Genomic DNA, 17160 nt, shown 5'->3' with positions numbered 1-17160 from the left:
TATATTTCTGAGCTTTATCGATGTATGCTACTTGCTCTTGTTTTGCTCTTGGTGTATCGATATGTTAGGGAGACCGTTTTCACGCCGGTTACACAAAATAGTTTGTGAAACAAAACAGATCTCATACCTTTACCTTAAATTATATATATATATTTAAATAAGAATCTTAAAACGGTCGGAGTATTAGTTAATTTGTAGATATGAGCTACATACATACAATTAAAAAGTGTTCCACTTCCGTCGTTCCTGTTATGATGTAACGGTTTTTATACCATTCAAATTCGTATTGCTTTTATAATGAAAGTATTACATTTTATTAATCAAAATGTATATTTCTCTTTATTTTTAATATACTCAACTATTATTTTAATTGCCATTTGTTTTATGTAAAATAAGTTTGAAACAAAATTAACAAGTACTGGTTTTAAGTTTAGTTTAGTTTATAAAGACGACTCTTATCAGTAAATTAAATTAAATTCGTATAAAGAAATACATATTTGAAATAGAGCTTTAAAGATTTACTTTAATTCTCAATTTTAATCTGATTACTAACATCCCATTGTTCCGGAACTTTTGAGGTTGAAATGTGAAACTATTTAGTACATAGGTGTTAATAGCGATTCGGCCAATTAAATGTAGTATGTGAGTACGTATGCCAACCCTTGTATATAGATTCTGCTTCTCGATATATTTAGATTAAGTTTTCTAAGTGCATTTGTTTCGAGCAGCAGTTCGATCATTTAGTCTTTTTTCTTTTATATCAGTATAAACACTATAGTAAAGGTATGGTCGCTTAATTTTCTAGTGGACCCAATATCCTAGTTCTAGGTGGAAAAAATCAATGTGAATCCCTTGCCCGTCTGTGATAAGTCCATGATACAGGGTCCTTTGAAAAGATATTAGTTGACTCTTTTAAAGAGATACTTCTATAAATCTACAATAAGAACGACGAATGATGTAACTCGTTATATATAGATTTTAATGCATTGAACCATTTAAATCGTCCTGAATTCGAAACGTTTTAGAACGCCACATATTTGGGCGCCCTGAATTCAACTACGGAAAAAGGTTTTTTTTGAAAACGGAATTGCAATTTATGTAGGTTGTGTTGCAATGTTATGCAACCTGAAGGGGTCAAAGTTTAATGAAAATTTAAAATATTTGGGATATAATTAAAAGAATTCCCACTGCGATATAATGATGGGATGTATCTGACTAAATATCCCTAGATATCGAATATGAAAAGTGATATTCTATTAGGGACCGGGTCTATGAAAGATGTATTAGTATTGAACGATTTGAGTTTCAGTAATATGGCAGACGAAGAAGATCCATGGGGTTTCGACGACGGCGGCGAGGAGGAGAAGGCGGCATCCACTCAGGCGGGCACTCCGGCTCCACCCTCAAAAGCACCGAGCGTGGCATCCGATCACAAGGCTGATAGCGTCGTGGCTGGCACTCCGGCCAACGAGGAGGTTGCTCCGGAAGAGGTAGAAGAAATAAAAGCACCGCCGCCTCCGCCAGAAGATGACGGATACAGGAAACCGGTGCAGCTCTACCGGCACTGGGTCAGGTTGGTACTCCAATCCTCTTGGACTGTTGGACTGTGCTCTACTGCACTGTATCTTATGCAATCTGCACTTTTTCAGGCCGAAATTTCTGCAATACAAATATATGTACAACTACAGAACCAACTATTACGATGATGTAATTGACTATATCGACAAAAAACAAACTGGAGTGGCTCGGGAAATACCAAGACCACAGACGTGGGCGGAGCGTGTCCTGCGCACACGAAATATCAGGTGGGGAGAAGTTAACCAAATGAGTTTGTGTAGTTTTTAATATCTACTTATTTACCTTCGTATAACTTCAGTGGCAGTGACATTGACTCCTATGCACCAGCAAAGAGGGACAAGCAACTAATTCAAACACTGGCGGCCTCCATAAGAACTTATAATTACCACACCAAGGCATACATTAACCAAAGGTATGCCAGTGTCCTTTAGTAAGCGCACTTAAATGTACCCATAGAACCGTCGCAAGAGATGAGCACTCGTAGTTATATAAAGGGGAACCAGTTTTAAAAGATCCATTCTCGTACGTATAGTCAGTCAGTAATCGTTTGCATATCTGCGCATCTCAAAACTCTGTATCTGCCTTATGAAGTGGGCTCGATTACGCTCTTTGACACCTTTCAAGAAAACAAATATTGTATATTTTCTTACATGCGTAATTTCTGTTAATATATTGTTATAAATACTTATTTAAATATATTAACACAACTTACCTCTCAACACATGGTATTTTTAAGGTTATTTACTTCATTTTTAGCAAAGTGAATAAATTAAAAAACTAATTTATATTGTAAAGCTTAAAATAAAAACTGTGCAATAAATAAAACTTATAAACTCCGTTGTTTTTCTTTGTTTGCTCTTCAAAACATGGGGCTTAGGTATTGTAAAATTGTATCTAAATTCTAAGAATTTAAATGGGCATATTTTAATGGCATTGCAAAAACTTTACGCATATCCCATTTCATCACAGCAAAGCGAATGACAAACCCAATTCTTAAGATGTGACACCTTTCAAGAAAATGGTTATTCCTTGAACCCATCCGAGTCCCAAGTAAAGAAAGTAAAGTATAAACCCACCTTGGTGGACGACTGGTGAGCACTGACCTCTATGAACGATAAAAATCAGAGTAGTCCAAAGTCCGCATAACGTGTGTACTTGCATAAATCCCATACACAACACCTAATAACACATAATAGGGTAAATTGGGCTATTGTGTGCGTTTGAATTAGTGCGAGTACATTTTAGAGTGGACTAGTCCCAAGCTAAAGGCTAAAATGTATAAAGAACTCAAAACAGAAAAGCATAATTTGAAATCATGAAAAATATTTTAATTATTTATGTTTTTTTATAATTTTTTTTGTTTTATGTAGTTAATGTATTCTCACTGGTCCACCCCAATAAAAAGATCTCATTTGGGAGCCATGATTTTTCTTTTTATTTTTGTTTCGACCAGAACTAGAAGCAGAGCGCAATGATAAAACTGAAACCGGCGACTTTTCTTATTTCACTACTTTTTCTTTTTGAAACCGGGTGCACGAAAAATTGGTGAGTGAAATATACAAATATATTAGAACCTTAGTTAAATGCTTTTCTTAGTCTGGATAATGATATTCACGCATTAATTTTGGCAAGAGGAGGAAGCAAAGGCATTAAGCTGAAAAACCTGGCTGAAGTTGGTGGTTCATCTCTTTTGGCCCGCACAATTATGACCATCAAAAATTCGACTTGCTTTCAACATATTTGGGTTTCCACAGATGACAAGAGAATCGCCATCGAAGCGCAAAAACGTAAGTATTAGCTACATTATTGGGAATCTGGCCTCTACATTTTTAAACACTCTAGATGGTGCCATCATACATCGTCGTCCTGAGAAATTCGCCAGAGATGATACACCTTCCCTTCACGCGATTTCAGAGTTTCTAGATGTTCATAGGAGCATTCAAGACTTTGCTCTATTTCAATGCACATCCGTGTTCCTGAGAGCCAAATACATTCAAGAGGCAGTTCGGAAGTTCGAGTCACATGACTGTGTTTTCGCCGCGAAGAGGTACAAAGTGTCCTATCGTATCCCTATAAGTTTTAAGAATTCAGTTTCGAACATGAACCTATTTTAGATCACATTACTTGCGATGGAAGGTGGTCGATGGCGAACTGATGCCAGCGGAATTCGACTTGAGTGCCAGGCCAAGACGCCAAGATTGGCAGGGCGATATAGTGGAAACAGGAATGTTTTATTTCTCGAGGAGGAAATTGGTGAACAGTGGGTTACTACAAAATAGTAGGTGCTCCATTGTGGAAATCGATGCCAAGGACAGTTTGGAAATTGACTCAGGCCATGATCTGACTCTGGCCAAGTACATTTTAAGTAGTGAAACAAAAACGGAATTATAGAAATATATATTGCAAACTCGAAATATTGTGCGTTTTTTTAAATCATAACTTGATTATGTAGTTTAGCTTGTGTCTATTCTAGGCTTCAAACTTTTGGCTGGCCAGGCTATCACGGAGGTATAGCGACTGATTCGCCTTGTCAAGAGGCGTGGCATGTGGGCGTTGCTGGTGGGTCTCAGGATCAAGCAAGTCCTGCCAAACCGAGCGACATACAGGGAGCTTGGGCTGGGATTAGTCCTCACAGATGCTGTACCCCCAACGGATCTGGGCAAAGGCGAAATGTTGTTGGTGGCTTGACTGTCTTGGGCGACTTGGGTATCCTGGGGTTTCTCCTGAGCCTGGTGCTTCTTGTTGAATATATTCTTTATTCTGGCCTGATTGGGAGAACCTTCGCTGCACCTCTGTGCCTTCTCTTTGGATGGGTAGTTGCGGCGCTGGTTTGGTTTCAAGGGGCAGCATGCACTCTGTGCCTGTTGCTGCTGCTGCGACTGGAACATCTGTTGGTTGTTGAAGAATCCTAGGCAGTGGCAACAAGGTTGGGCGTGCATCCTGCATTGGGAGCACTGGTTGCACAAGGATTGGCACGAGCAACAGTGGTAAAATCCTCCCGAAATCGGAATATTGGGCTGCTGTTGCTGCAGCGGACAAGTGGTTCCGAGAACTGGGTGCATCAGGTGCTGACTGATCTGACCACCGAATCCCATACAAGGATGCGATTCCACATTCGACAAAGGACAGCAGGATGTGCCACCATTGTAGCAGCCTTTTGCAAAACTCTCCGGCCTCAGCATGCAGCAGTTGCTTCCGTTCGCTGGACTTTGATACTGATTGCCCATCTGCATTTGACAGACTTGAGTTGTCCTTGACGGACAGCAACTGCTGCACGTGCAGCAGGAGCAGCTGGACATGTTGCTCGGCGTGGCACACAGAAACTGCTGGCCAGGGTACATCGCAAGACCACTCGATGCTGCCCCCGTCTGGTCCATGGGCAGAAAACTGATGGTCACATATGGAGGGTTGTTGGTCGGTTGAACTCGCATGTTGGAGTGCTGGTGCAGTGCCAAATGTTGCGGCACATGCTGATGTTGCTGCTGCGGCATATGCTGCTGCTGCAGGACATGCTGCTGCATGTTCTGGTGTTGCAGGTAGGACATGTGGTGTTGTTGCTGCTCATTCAGTGGGGCATGTCCCTGCGGTTGCGTTTGCTCTCGACGTAAATTGGACAGTTTTTGGCGGACCTGGGCGGCAGTTTGCAGGGATAATTTCCGAGCGGACGGTATAGTATTACCTAGTAATATAAAAAAGGAAGGACAAGAATTTCAAGAAATTCAATTATATAATATTGATTATATTACCTTTCTGGGTGCAATTCTTTGTGGTTGGATACTGCGGAAAAGCTTTATCAGTCTGAGATCCTGAATTAGAAATGGAGTAGGAAACCGAGGTCTGCTGAGCCTGACACTTTACAGATTGGTCTTCTTTCGACTGCTCCATGTCCTGCTTAATCCTGGTCCTAGCCAAAGCATCCTCGAGAACCACGAAAGAAGGCCTATTTGCCAGATCTTTGTTGCAGATTTTTACGAAAGGCGGCAATGCTTCGGTTTTCTTTATCTCCTCTATGGACTTTGCATCCTTGCTCTTCTCCAGGCTTTCGGATGAATCATCATCGATGTCATTTGAATCCCCTTTAAGCACAGCTATGCACTGTTTCTTGGCTGCCGTAGACTCGTTCATCAGTGGGGAGTTACTACTGTGCGTTTCGCTTTGGGGATTCTTGCTTTCATGATTAAGTGAGCTAATCTCAATGAGACCATCACTTCCCACGCTTATCAAAAAACAGCATTTGGCTACCGTTTCAATTCCGTCATTTGGTTTGGCCGTTTGCCCCGATGATTCATTCTCGCCTTGGGCCTCCATTTCTCTGAATTTTGATGTATTTTCCGGGTGATGTGGAGCTTATGTTTCCTAACGCATATTTAAAAGTATTTCAGGCGATAAATGTACTGTCAATTTTGAAATAACCTTAAGCCGAACTAATCATTCATAATAGGATTCCCTTAATGTGCATGGAATAACCAAAAGTTATTGGTGTTGACGAACATGTAAAAGAATAGTTAAAGCATATGAAAATATGGTATGATCTAGATCAGATTATTTATTTTTATATAAATCAAACCATATACAGGAAAGGCAAGTTTGGTGTCAATCAGTATCTCTCAGATTTATGTTGTCAAACACTCCTACACTTTTTGTGCCTTAACATGCACAACATTTTTATATCCGGGAGTTGGCCTCTTCGGGTGGTGAAGAGTTGAAGATGTTCTGCACGGAGAGCTGTGAGCACGGATGCAATGCAACCTCGTCGGGAAAGCTGATCGCCAATGGAAATGGAAACGCAAATGGCCTACAGTCGCAGGGAAACTCACAGCATCAGTTCACTATGTCCCACGATCCACTGTCGACGAACAATGTGTCCTCCAAATCCGAAGTGGAGCCCCCGCGGCTGGGAATGTGCCTGGTCACCGAGTGTCCAGAAGGTTTGAGGTAGGCAAACATATATATAACAAATTTAATAAAATTTTTGGGCCAAATGATATCTTTACTGTAGTACCTGTCAGACCGTAGACTATTTTAAAATACGTTTTAAGCACAAGAACAGTAATATATGTACTCATGTATGTATGTATATATGTAATCATTTATGAAATTCAATGGGAAGTGATTCGTTCTTAACTTTTTTCCTTTCCAGCATTGACTGCAATGTGCCACTACCCAATTCTTTTAATTTGGATGAATACAAGAACCATATGATCTGCTCGAGCTGCACCCAGTTCAATGCAGGCGGTGGCCTGGAAAGGTTTGGCCAGCCAGCAACAGCCAGTCCTAGTGCCAATCCATATCCAACTCCGCTTCCAAATCCCATCCAGCCCTCTGCTTGCAGCTTTCATGGCCAGTGCTGTCCCACCGGAGGACCATGCGCTGTATACGATTCGCAGCCAAAACCATCAAGATCTCATCGACAGGAACTACCGGTGGCTCAAGGAACCCCTGTGATGCCGCAGATCTTTTGCCTGGCAACACCCAGTTCTCATGGTGGCCCAAATCAGCCCGTGTATTTGTGCAACCTGATTCCAGTTCCGCAATCCTGGAACCTTCTTCCGCTGGCCCAGCCGCATCCCTTGCCGCAACAGCAGCTGCTGACGAATCCCGCACAGGACTCGCAGCTGCCGATGCAGCAACTGATGCAGTATGACCTGTCCTTCAACCGCCTGCTGGCCGAATTGCGGAAGGAACGGGAGAGCTCCTGTTGTGATCTGCAGGTGCCTCAGCCTCTGGCCTTCCAGCTATATGCGCCCACGGTTAGGTTTCTAGATCAGCCAGAAGCCTGTTTTGCGAAGAGAGAGGCTCCTTGTCCGCCGGCAGCTCCTTGCACTCGTTCACCATCACAACCATCTGCGTCGCCATCCCTACCAGCCACATCTGCCTCCCCAGCCGGGCTGCCCAGAGCTCGTTCGGCCAGTCCGAAGCGCAGTCGGTCCTGTATCCGGAACAAGGATCTGTGGGACAGTGGAGGATCCATTCCAAGTCCTTCCCCCTGCTCTGCGACCCCCACACATGTGGCCGGCAACGTGTGCATGAAGTGCGGAAACTGCTGGCACTGTCCGCGCTGCAACTGCTCCAACTGCTTCTGGCATCCCGGCTTGGTGCGAAACCCTCCGAGAGATGGTCGGTAAGGAGGGATTGAATTAGAGAAGGGGACAAGAAGCCACCGACCCTGTAAAAGAAGAAAGTGTAATAAAATTCGAAGACTTTAAAAGCAGCTGGCCCTTAGTATCATTTTTGGATAATGCAAGTATTGTTATTAATCTACTAACAATTTGAATTTAATTTATTCTTGTAATATGAGGAGAGTTGGTACCTTTAAGGTTTTTTATTAGCTTATAATATTTTAATACCTACTTATAAATACTGTATGATACATACAAAAAAACGTACGGATACAAAGAAAGTGATTTTATAGAGAGGTTGCTTGATTTATATACAGTTTACACAGCAGCTAGTAATTCTTATATCACAAGTAACATACTTTACACAATTAAGTAAAATTAAAAGTAATTATCGATCAGCCTGCACGTTCATAAAATTAGCCACGTAATTGTTAATCACAGAGTTCATTCCGAAGTGGTCGTTTCTGGGCTCAAGGGGTTGGGACTGCGGGTTCCTGTGGATGGGCAAGATCTGTACAGCGGGTGGCAAGGGACTTCTCACCTGGCGAGGATAGGGATCCGACCCCTGCTCGGAAATCCCTGTGCGACTACGCCTCACTTTCCGGGATGGTGGGCTAACTTCAGTGCAGGTCCTGCTGCTAGATTGGCAATACGGAGGCGGCGGAAGGAGCAATCTTCTCTGCAACTCAATGGCTGTGGTACGCGACTCTGCCGCATGGTAGTTCTGCTGCTCATGGTAGGCTTGGATGCGCTGCTGATACACCACCGATTCCTGATAGGCAGTTGAGTATATGTATGATGGATCGCACAGGAAGGAGTGTTGCTGCATCATATAGGCCTCCGAGTTCATATGGGATTCCTGATGCACAAAGTGCTGCTGCTGCAGCTGCTGTTGTGGTTGCTGTTGCTGTGGAATCAGCAAATGTTGCCGCTGCAAATGTTGCTGCTGCAACTGTTGCTGCTGCTGCAGTTGCTGCTGGTGCTGCCAGGACCAGGCCAAAGCCTTCTCCTCCAGCTGGCGCTGCTGGTCAGCCATTCTCAGCTCCAGAGTTGTCAGATCGGATCTCAGTTGGCGCTGCAGTTGCTCCCTGTCCAGCTTCAGTTTCTCCTCCACTTTCTTGAATTGCTCCATTTTGAGCAAATACAATCGCTTTTCCTCCGCATGCTGTCGCTCGCAGATCAGACGCTCATCCAGGATCTTCTTCAAGGACTTGCCTAGGTGATGCAGTTGATCCTTCTCGCGGCTCTTGATCCGCTGGTACATGGCCCTCAACTGCTGCAGTTTGTCCTCCGCTGCTTGCTGTTGTTGCTGGAAAATAGCTTCATGCTGCTGTTGACTTGCTGGCAGTTTAAATTGATGTTGCAGGTATTGTTGATTTTGGATGTGCAGCTGCTGCTTGTGGAATACCTGATTTTGGTTCGAGTAGTTCTCAGCGTTTTGCGGATGCCATTGGAGGGCTGCCTCGTGGGCCACGGAAGCATCTACAAGCGGATGTGGTCTGAGATTTTGATTGACTCGATCGACGGTGTTATTGTTGCAAGTGATGGATTGGTATGCTTGCTCGTTGCATACATTCGGTTGCACAATGTGATGAATTAACTGCTGACGTAGTGTTGTTTGCCCAAAATCTTCAGGGGATCCCGATCTTACGGGAGCCAGGTCTTGTACAGGCACTTCAGCAACTGCGGGACGAACTTCTTGGGTTAACTGGCTCTGCGTGGAAGAGTAAAAGGCGTCGATTTCCTGTGGTGGCTGAGGTAACTGAGGCTCCTTATCTGATGGTGGTTCAACCCGTTCCCGATTTACTAGTTCCTGGGTATGGTTCACTTGCTCCTCCACCTCTTCGTCCGCTTCCTCGACCACTTCCTCCTCGACTTCCGTCTTGCACTCTGCAAGATGTGAACTATTCTCCTCACAGCAGCCCACTTGGATTTCCGGCTCCCTTTTCCATGACTCCCTAATCTCTACCTTCAAATTCCCATACTCCCGATCCGGATTGTGCCAGGAAAAGTAGGGATAGTGTTGGCGTTTTGAGCTGCTAGTTCGTATAACACTTTCACGCTGGCTCTGGAGGATTTTTCGGTTAATCTTTTCCAAATCCGAATCCGAATCAGACTGAACTTCCTCCTTGACAAAGTCGCACAACATAATGTTAACTTCTTCATCATCACATAGTTGGTCCTTTCCCCCAATTTCTGCTTCCAAATCAGGCATGCTTAGGGGTACCTCGCTAGCATTTTGAAATACTTCGAGAGGCTCATCAATAAATTCTTCGTCTTTAATGCTGGTAGTTTCGGGATCATTGCCGCATTCTTTGTATCTCGGGTGACATGCCTCCTTCATTTTCTTAGCCACGTATCGAGGGCGACCCGATCCCACCGGAAATTTCAGCATTCGCAGATGGTATTCCCGATTTTTGGCGTATCTACTTAGTGTCCTTGTGCGCTGCTGAAGTTCACTGCGCGCGAGTTCTTTGGGTATGAACAGTAGTTCGTTGGAAAATACACTCTCTCTGCGCTTTTTTGTTTCAGCTCTGGGATTAAAAAGTGCTATTAAAACGAGCATGTAAATACGAATTAGGTGGGGCTTACATGGACAGCGAGTGTCTTTCCTCGAGGACAAGAGGTCTGGTGATATCTTCCTTTGCTGGACCTCTAATATCTTCTAGATTGACCTTCGGATGTTCTGCATTCTCTGGACTATGGACTTCTTGGTTGGTACCTTCTGGATTATCTTCGCTATCAGGGCATAACTCAGTGTCCTCTTCATCAGCACGACTATTAAGCAAATTTTCAAGATTTCTGTGTAAAAAAACACATTAGTGGTGCTATGGTGCTAAAACGATGCTTTATAGGTATTATCCTTACCCGTCGATTGCTGCCTGGTGCTTACTCATAGGTTGTGGTTCGGACTCAGACAGAAACTCGGATTCTGATTCGGACACGACCATGTCGTGCTAAGAACTGCCAGCAGGCAGCTTTCCCTTTCCTTTAATATAATTGAAAATTGTATACAAAAGCGTAGCAATTGTTGCCTGTGGTATACGATGGCTGGTTTAGGCTTTCCGATTGCGCGGAGGTGGCTTTAATTGACTTTCGACAAAACTTGTTCACTGTAAATAGAAAATTGAGGAGTTAAATTAGTAAACATGGGATGGGCTGTGAATTTTTGGACTCAAAAATTATTTACAAATATATTTTGTTAATATACGTCAAAGTTGAGATACAAAATTTTATATTGTAAGAAAATTATTTTAAAAATTTTATTAAAATTTTAATATTTTCAAGCTTACGAGTAATAACACAAAATATATACATATATTTTTTTAAGTTATTTCGGTAAGATCGTGGATAAGAGACCAAAAACGACAAAATTTCTTTACGTGATCGCTTACTCTTTCACTTTTATACGAGTATGTTTTGAAAATGAATCAAATTTCCCGATATCACAGCCCAGCATAATTTAGATCCATTTGTAAACAGGAATCGAACTAATCAACAAACAAATCTCCATTAGTGGCTAACCCTTCTCCGCAGGACTACGTGTTGGTATCGAGTTTCCTGCTTAGGGCGTCGCGCCGAAATCCAATCCAATCCAATCCAATGCCGGAGGATAGCCGAACCGCGCAAATGTTGCGTTGCACATCCGAAAAGTGAATGAATGCAAATGAAATTTGCTAATAATAATACGACAATTACATGGCCCGCAGGCGATAAAAAAGCCAGACCCACAAGCTCCCGAGAGGCAATTATGGGGCATACACCGCCGGCTTGCCCAATAGATTTCACTTGGCAGATATAGCCACGGGCCACCTATGCCACCAATCCACCTACCCACCTGAACTGAACCCACCCCGCTTGTAGTTCTGACCGGACACATAACCTGGGTCAACCTGGACGAACTAAGTACACTAAGGACACGTCAGCGGCGGCCAGGTGAATGTGACGTGGCCACATTCAATTCCCTCACTTATAATTGGAATGTTAACTTTATTTTTCTACGCGAGGCAGCCAGTTTCTATGCAAGTGCATAGCAGTTGAAAAAATTTGTGGCTCATGAACTTTTGCCACTGCTTTAGATTACTTTTGTAAGCATTTACGATCTGCTTGGGATTTATTCTTCCTAATCAATCTTGTTAACTGAGAAAGTGCTCTTTTACCTATTGGAAAGATGCCCAGATTTCTGCTGTTAAAATTGCGTAATTTGCATTAAGACGTTTCCACACCTTTTTAAGCCACAATTTTAATTTGTAATTAATACTCGATAATGTTTGGGGTTAGGGTGCACTGGTCGAACAATATGGAAAACTAAAATAGTTTTAATTACCTCTTCAAATGTTAAGTAGTATAAATTCAGTAATCAAAAACGTTATAAAGCTTGCAATATCGCTTAGGAAATATATGCAATGAATTAAATATACTAAATCAGGGCTTGGAAATATAATAATTGATGGGTATCTTAGCGTGTAAGGTAAGTTATATCAAATTCTATCATCAACATTTATCAGAACTTAAAGAAAATGTTTTACAAATCTAGTTCAAATTTGCGCGCCAGCAGTGAACTGGTTGTATTTCTAGTTCCAATAACTAGTTCTTTCGATAAATATAAATAGCAAAATACACAGCTATCGCCGTTTGGTGTTTTTTAGTGTATTGAGGGCAGTAGAAAAGCAAGACAAATCCAAACATAAATTAGCGAATAAAAACAAAACTCCGGATCAGGATGGACAAACTAACTACAATTAGTGCAACGCTTTTCATGGCGGCCGATGTGTTTGCGATTGTGAGTCTGGCGCTGCCGGACTGGATCATCACGGAGTCCGGAACGGGTTAGTATGGCAAACGCGGAGGCGCCAGTTGCTGGATAAAACGTACGTACAAACGTACATGGATATTTGCAGGTGACATCCGATTGGGACTGATGTGGACCTGCATGACGCTATATAACCGACCCCAGGTGTGCTATACTCCCGAACTGCAACCGGAATGGCTCATTGCACTAATCTGCATCTTTGTGGGCTGCATTTGCGTGACCACCACCGTGATCCTGCTGGCATCGTCCTCCTGCAACCGGAATGTGATTCCCTACGCCCGCTGGGTGGGATTCACGGCCATGGTGCTGTTCTGCATGGCTGCCGTGGTCTTCCCGCTGGGATTCCACGTAGAGGAGATCGGCGGACAGGCCTACCAGTTGCCCAACACATTCAAGATTGGCATTTCCTATATCATGTTCGTCCTAGCCCTGTGGATCACCGTCGTTTCCGAGCTCTTCGCCGGCAAGGTCTGCCTGCCGCACTTCTAGAGACGTGGCCATGGGATTGTTAGATTCCTGATTTCATTTGCAGTTGGCTCTGTGATTTGTTATACCTTTTGTTTTTCCTTTATTGTTTTAGCTCTCAGTTGGTAGGGTGAAATTACAACTCTGTATCTTAGTTAACATATTTAATTTAGCTAAAATAAGCTAGAAACTCGAATCCGAACTATACGAATCTCCCAAGCCCTTATCCTAGTGAACTTCTAACATTTTTTTACTGTTAAACCTGATTTTATCCTAAGAGAGAGATAATCTTTAGTTAATAAATGCTTAGTAATCCAGACTAGATCATATATAAGAAATAAGGGTAGCTTTAAGATCATTTAGTTAGTAATATTTTGTTATTCGAATACACATTTTGTATTTCAACTGAAAAAACATGTATTTTTGTGTGCTCAATAGCTTAAGACACATACGGTATTCCTGTCCTCAAGTCTGAATTTTAAATTGATATTCCCTTAGATTCTTCCAAAATAAACGGGCTTTTCAGAAATTGTTTAAGTGTGTGCTGATTTGATATTTTCATTAATGTGGATCTCCTCTTCGGAAACGCATTGACATATAGGCAACAATTACGTGATATGTAAATTGCTTCTATATTTTACAGGAACTTACGTGTATTCGCGATTACACGAAAGAATTGAGTATTGATCACATTCAATATTGAAACATAAAAAAATATATGTATCTTTGCGAGGAACTGGGATTCATTGGAACACCGCCACTTGGAAGGTCGCGACAGCAACTGAAACTGAAGTCACACTGGAGAAGGGATCTCAGCGGAGTCTCGAGGTCTGCGCATGCGTCGAGTGTATACATGTAGCCATGGTTACTCGAGATCCCGCGAATGCTGAGCCAGCTCCTTTCGATCCAGTTCTAACAAGGGCTGCGCAGAAGAGGCGCTGTGGCTGGAAACACTGCTGACCCAGCATTCAAGACTGTCTACGCTTTGCTTACAAGATTTTGTTTGTAAACTGAGCCGCCGAAGCACTTTACAAATTCCTCCACAGCAGACGACCATATAAACAAGCTCCTCTCCATTCAATTACAAAAAAAGAGCCGCTGAAGATCAAATTCAACACTATTATGTCATAAATAGTGTTTCACTTGAAAATTACTGCCAGCTGAGTTGTAATTTCCATTCCATGATGTATGTGTATAAGAATATAAATGAAATAATGTAAAAATATTTAAAGAAATAGAATCTTATTATTTTAAATATTACTTACGGTTTTTGCTGTAAGACAGGAAAAAATATTTTTGTATAATGAAAACACACATTTTTGAATACATAATAATATTTTATTGATTTCCGTTATTTATCATTTAATCAATATCAATTAAATTGTCTGATAATATCAAATATTGTTCAATGAATGGATCTATACTAAGAACTACTGCAACGTGTTGAGTGTGTATACGAACAGTTTTTTCCATTTATTGTATACCAGCGTAGATATTTTAAAATCAGTTTCCAAATCTTGACAGTTTTCTTGAAATCCAATGGGACACAATTTGCGCATCAAAGCAGGTAAGTTTTCATCGGAGGTATTGTATTGTGAGATTTGTTGGGATGTGTAAGGTACACAAGACGCGGCTGTTGAGCTCATAGATGTGTCTTATAAAGTAGTTCGCTTTGGTGGCAATTTCTTATATAGGTATATACATAAATATATCAAAATATGCTGTAGTGAATAGTTTAATAGTAGTAAAAAACATCTGAGTAAAAAAATATATAGAGCTTTAATTAATTCTTTCTACGAAATTTAACTAGTGTCGTTTGATCAAATATAATAGTTTAAGCATACTGATTTGTTTAGTGTTCAGTGTTCGAAGTGGAGAGAGAAACATACTTCAGACCCTCAGATACAAATCAAACAGAGCGGATGCTACAGAAAGTAGATATGTTTTTGGGTTGGGGTGGGCGAATTTGCATTTCATTGTCTACATATCATAATTTAATTCGAATCGTATATAAATATTCGCTGTTTAAGTGATGGCTTCGCATAAGATTAGCTAACAAATCGTACGAAACAGTCAATAACAATTTAACTCTACCAACTAACTAAAAACAAATTTTTGCTAACAAATACTCAACAGTGCGTTTGATGAGCAACGTATTTTAAATGCTTGCACTCCATTACAACTAAATGAAAAGCTCAAAGAATAAATAAGAAGATGCTTCTAAGTGACTTTTGGCCTAGGCTACGTGTACATGATCATAAATATCCATTAATTAGTATCAACAGCAACTGGGTGACTCGTGATCTACAACTTCCCATCGAAAGGTGTCTTTACAAAGTAGGTGACTAGATTGCCCTTGCCCTTGACGTAAGTCAGGCCTCGGCACTCGCACTCGTAACCGGCGGTCATCAAAATCTTGGCCGTGTTTTCCGTCGTCTGTGGGAGAAACGAAAGTTGGTTTTACCTTTAAATGCATTCTTTTAACAATTTTGTTAGTTTCGGGATTTATATATATACTTATTAGGAAATGTGAAAGGACTTCAATAGTGATGTTAATTAAAACTAAACGTAGAAGACAATTACCCTTTTACGAAATGCCAACTGGCACCCGAAAATGCGAGGATATTGTTTAACTGACAGTATTTATATTTACGGATATTGAAATTTGCCGTACAATTGATGCGGAAAAATGTGCACGACATACTGCACTTCATAACAGGTATTTCAGTTATCCCTACCCCAACTGTACTTTAAATTGTTGAGAAGCGGCAATATTTCAATAAATATAAAGGACTATTACAGAGTCCAGGATCCCCACTTACCTGGAGACGTCCCATTACGCCACATGAGTCCATGCGTGAGGCCACGTTGACCGTATTGCTCCAGATGTCATATTGTGGTTTCTGGGCACCAATCACACCGGCAATCACCGGACCGTGATTGAGTCCTATGCGGAGACGGAATCGTTGGAAGGACTCGCGATTAATCGAGTCCAGTATGGACATCAAAGCAATCGCAAACTCAACCAAAATGACCACGTTGTGCTCCTCCGTGCGCTTCTCGTCCTTAATGGAAAAAAACAAAAAGGAGCAATGCGTTAGTCCCGATACGATTTAGTCCTCATTGCTACCCGCCTCCTAGAAACCCTCCTCCCTCCTGCTTCCGGATTCAGCTAATCCCAATCCCTGCCCCACATTCGACCCTCATTTGGCGACCCTTTTTTATTGGTCTCCTCTGGCCTTTGTTGAGCCAATGTGATTTGATTTCCTCTTTGTTTGGTAGTTGTAAAAATTTAATTAAAGCGCTTAGAAGCGATTAAAAGGCATTTGAACAGTAAATAACATCCGGTCGATTGGGATTTATTGGGGGAAAAGGTTGGAATTTAAACTGAATTCCGGCGCGATTTTTCTTCGGTTAAATTGGATACATTTAATTCGAAGCTGATGGGATCTGATAATGTGGGCATTTCATCATCGCTAGGCGATGAGAATGTCACAACTTTAAAGACGAGACCCTTTGAGACTTACCGCAAAGCTACGAGACTAGATTGGCAATCAAGTCAGGATGTTATTTACAGGATTAGTGAAAGCATTGAAAAGATATGAATTAGACAAGATAGACACAGATTATATCTGGAGGGAGTTCTAGGGAAGATACACCTACCGTAGCGCCGTCTTCCTTTCCGGGTCTCAAACCCGAGGCACACATATATGTGCTTGCTATAGTCTTAATCTTTTCGATCCCACTGAACTTTGGTTTCAAGAGAAGCTGAGAATAGAAATAGACAAAAATAAGTGTGTTATATTTATTGGCGTTTTGATGCCTTCTACTCGTAGTAAAAGGCTATACTCGATTCGTAGAATAGTATGTAACATTAAGATAGAGATGAGATCAGTTAAAGTGCCTTACCTTATCGAAATCACAAATTATTTCGTTCAACAGACGCAGGCACTCCAAGCCCTGTTTGTTGACATCCGTCTCATCGTAGAACTCCTTGTAGTTGGGAATGGAAGCGAACATGACGGCCACGCAGGAGTAGCTCTCGTGGTAGAGCTCCGTGGATCGTTCCAGGTGCAGGAAATGGGTTGCCACGTGGGCCGGCAGGATGTTCTCCAGCAGAATCTAAAGATGGGATTTCAATTTCAATAACCAAATTGCTTCTGGGCTTTTGAAATGTTTCATTAA

General features: G+C 41.9%; 7 protein-coding genes across 11 annotated transcripts in view; 4 read left to right on the top strand and 3 right to left on the bottom strand.

Annotated features, from left to right (window-relative positions):
• Positions 1–663: 663 nt before the first annotated feature.
• LOC122617287 (flightin) lies at positions 664–2414 on the top strand. Its single transcript, XM_043793085.1, has 4 exons — positions 664–783; positions 1310–1573; positions 1650–1805; positions 1877–2414. The coding sequence occupies exons 2-4, from the start codon at positions 1314–1316 to the stop codon at positions 2007–2009; spliced, it is 549 nt and encodes a 182-aa protein (XP_043649020.1). The 5' UTR covers positions 664–783; positions 1310–1313; the 3' UTR covers positions 2010–2414.
• Positions 2415–3038: 624 nt separating this feature from the next.
• LOC122616884 (N-acylneuraminate cytidylyltransferase A) lies at positions 3039–3992 on the top strand. Its single transcript, XM_043792468.1, has 4 exons — positions 3039–3123; positions 3175–3365; positions 3421–3625; positions 3693–3992. The coding sequence occupies exons 1-4, from the start codon at positions 3050–3052 to the stop codon at positions 3967–3969; spliced, it is 747 nt and encodes a 248-aa protein (XP_043648403.1). The 5' UTR covers positions 3039–3049; the 3' UTR covers positions 3970–3992.
• On the bottom strand, positions 3961–5988 carry LOC122616883. Its single transcript, XM_043792467.1, has 2 exons — positions 5325–5988; positions 3961–5257 (listed from the first exon to the last, which is right to left on the bottom strand). Exons 1-2 carry the CDS (start codon positions 5884–5886, stop codon positions 4032–4034), a joined length of 1788 nt encoding a protein of 595 aa, XP_043648402.1. The 5' UTR covers positions 5887–5988; the 3' UTR covers positions 3961–4031.
• Positions 5989–6169: 181 nt separating this feature from the next.
• Positions 6170–7789, top strand: LOC122617337. 3 transcript variants are annotated; one of them, XM_043793165.1, is made up of 3 exons: positions 6471–6513; positions 6578–6648; positions 6719–7789. In XM_043793165.1, the coding sequence occupies exons 2-3, from the start codon at positions 6635–6637 to the stop codon at positions 7701–7703; spliced, it is 999 nt and encodes a 332-aa protein (XP_043649100.1). In that variant the 5' UTR covers positions 6471–6513; positions 6578–6634; the 3' UTR covers positions 7704–7789. The 3 variants fall into 3 exon arrangements, with proteins under 3 accessions (XP_043649099.1, XP_043649100.1, XP_043649101.1); XM_043793166.1 differs by having other exon boundaries at positions 6496–6513; positions 6578–6644; XM_043793164.1 differs by lacking the exon at positions 6578–6648 and having other exon boundaries at positions 6170–6513.
• Positions 7790–8007: 218 nt separating this feature from the next.
• Positions 8008–13737, bottom strand: LOC122616746 (involucrin). Its single transcript, XM_043792302.1, has 4 exons — positions 13627–13737; positions 10566–10810; positions 10290–10499; positions 8008–10231 (listed from the first exon to the last, which is right to left on the bottom strand). Exons 2-4 carry the CDS (start codon positions 10646–10648, stop codon positions 8086–8088), a joined length of 2439 nt encoding a protein of 812 aa, XP_043648237.1. The 5' UTR covers positions 10649–10810; positions 13627–13737; the 3' UTR covers positions 8008–8085.
• LOC122616747 (uncharacterized protein C16orf52 homolog A) lies at positions 12358–13486 on the top strand. Its single transcript, XM_043792303.1, has 2 exons — positions 12358–12526; positions 12599–13486. The coding sequence occupies exons 1-2, from the start codon at positions 12421–12423 to the stop codon at positions 12997–12999; spliced, it is 507 nt and encodes a 168-aa protein (XP_043648238.1). The 5' UTR covers positions 12358–12420; the 3' UTR covers positions 13000–13486.
• A 575-nt stretch (positions 13738–14312) lies between the features above and the next one.
• The window catches only part of LOC122615709 (adenylate cyclase type 2), a 40422-nt gene continuing 37574 nt past the window's right edge, over positions 14313–17160 (bottom strand). For 2 of the 3 annotated variants that reach the window (XM_043790769.1, XM_043790768.1), the window contains exons 17-21: positions 16885–17097; positions 16639–16743; positions 16503–16517; positions 15798–16040; positions 14313–15411 (exon numbers count right to left, since the gene is read on the bottom strand). In XM_043790769.1, the coding sequence (XP_043646704.1) occupies positions 15280–15411; positions 15798–16040; positions 16503–16517; positions 16639–16743; positions 16885–17097 (708 nt within the window). In that variant the 3' untranslated portion in view covers positions 14313–15279. The remainder of the gene's footprint in view (positions 15412–15797; positions 16041–16502; positions 16518–16638; positions 16744–16884; positions 17098–17160) is intronic. The other variant, XM_043790770.1, reaches the window with a different exon arrangement.

This window comes from Drosophila teissieri, chromosome 3L, assembly GCF_016746235.2.
Source record: "Drosophila teissieri strain GT53w chromosome 3L, Prin_Dtei_1.1, whole genome shotgun sequence".
In the NCBI taxonomy this organism is placed as follows: domain Eukaryota; kingdom Metazoa; phylum Arthropoda; class Insecta; order Diptera; family Drosophilidae; genus Drosophila; species Drosophila teissieri.
The sequence above is the reverse complement of the archived record's forward strand: the minus strand, read 5'-3'. Positions and strand labels throughout refer to the sequence as shown.

What these genes read in the sequence shown, in the direction of transcription:
- LOC122616884 (XM_043792468.1), top strand. Translation starts at nt 3,050, where the DNA reads ATGATAAAACTGAAACCGGCGACTTTTCTTATTTCACTACTTTTTCTT. An exon ending in ACCGGGTGCACGAAAAATTG is followed by an intron (nt 3,124 to 3,174) that starts GTGAGTGAAATA and finishes TGCTTTTCTTAG; the next exon opens with TCTGGATAATGATATTCACG. An exon ending in CGCCATCGAAGCGCAAAAAC is followed by an intron (nt 3,366 to 3,420) that starts GTAAGTATTAGC and finishes TAAACACTCTAG; the next exon opens with ATGGTGCCATCATACATCGT.
- LOC122617337 (XM_043793164.1), top strand. Translation starts at nt 6,287, where the DNA reads ATGTTCTGCACGGAGAGCTGTGAGCACGGATGCAATGCAACCTCGTCG. An exon ending in GAGTGTCCAGAAGGTTTGAG is followed by an intron (nt 6,514 to 6,718) that starts GTAGGCAAACAT and finishes TTTCCTTTCCAG; the next exon opens with CATTGACTGCAATGTGCCAC.
- LOC122616746 (XM_043792302.1), bottom strand. Translation starts at nt 10,648, where the DNA reads ATGGTCGTGTCCGAATCAGAATCCGAGTTTCTGTCTGAGTCCGAACCA. An exon ending in CACCAGGCAGCAATCGACGG is followed by an intron (nt 10,500 to 10,565) that starts GTAAGGATAATA and finishes TTTTTTACACAG; the next exon opens with AAATCTTGAAAATTTGCTTA. An exon ending in GAAAGACACTCGCTGTCCAT is followed by an intron (nt 10,232 to 10,289) that starts GTAAGCCCCACC and finishes TTTTAATCCCAG; the next exon opens with AGCTGAAACAAAAAAGCGCA.
- LOC122616747 (XM_043792303.1), top strand. Translation starts at nt 12,421, where the DNA reads ATGGACAAACTAACTACAATTAGTGCAACGCTTTTCATGGCGGCCGAT. An exon ending in CATCACGGAGTCCGGAACGG is followed by an intron (nt 12,527 to 12,598) that starts GTTAGTATGGCA and finishes GGATATTTGCAG; the next exon opens with GTGACATCCGATTGGGACTG.
- LOC122616883 (XM_043792467.1), bottom strand. Translation starts at nt 5,886, where the DNA reads ATGGAGGCCCAAGGCGAGAATGAATCATCGGGGCAAACGGCCAAACCA. An exon ending in AAAGAATTGCACCCAGAAAG is followed by an intron (nt 5,258 to 5,324) that starts GTAATATAATCA and finishes TTATATTACTAG; the next exon opens with GTAATACTATACCGTCCGCT.
- LOC122617287 (XM_043793085.1), top strand. Translation starts at nt 1,314, where the DNA reads ATGGCAGACGAAGAAGATCCATGGGGTTTCGACGACGGCGGCGAGGAG. An exon ending in CTCTACCGGCACTGGGTCAG is followed by an intron (nt 1,574 to 1,649) that starts GTTGGTACTCCA and finishes GCACTTTTTCAG; the next exon opens with GCCGAAATTTCTGCAATACA. An exon ending in CTGCGCACACGAAATATCAG is followed by an intron (nt 1,806 to 1,876) that starts GTGGGGAGAAGT and finishes GTATAACTTCAG; the next exon opens with TGGCAGTGACATTGACTCCT.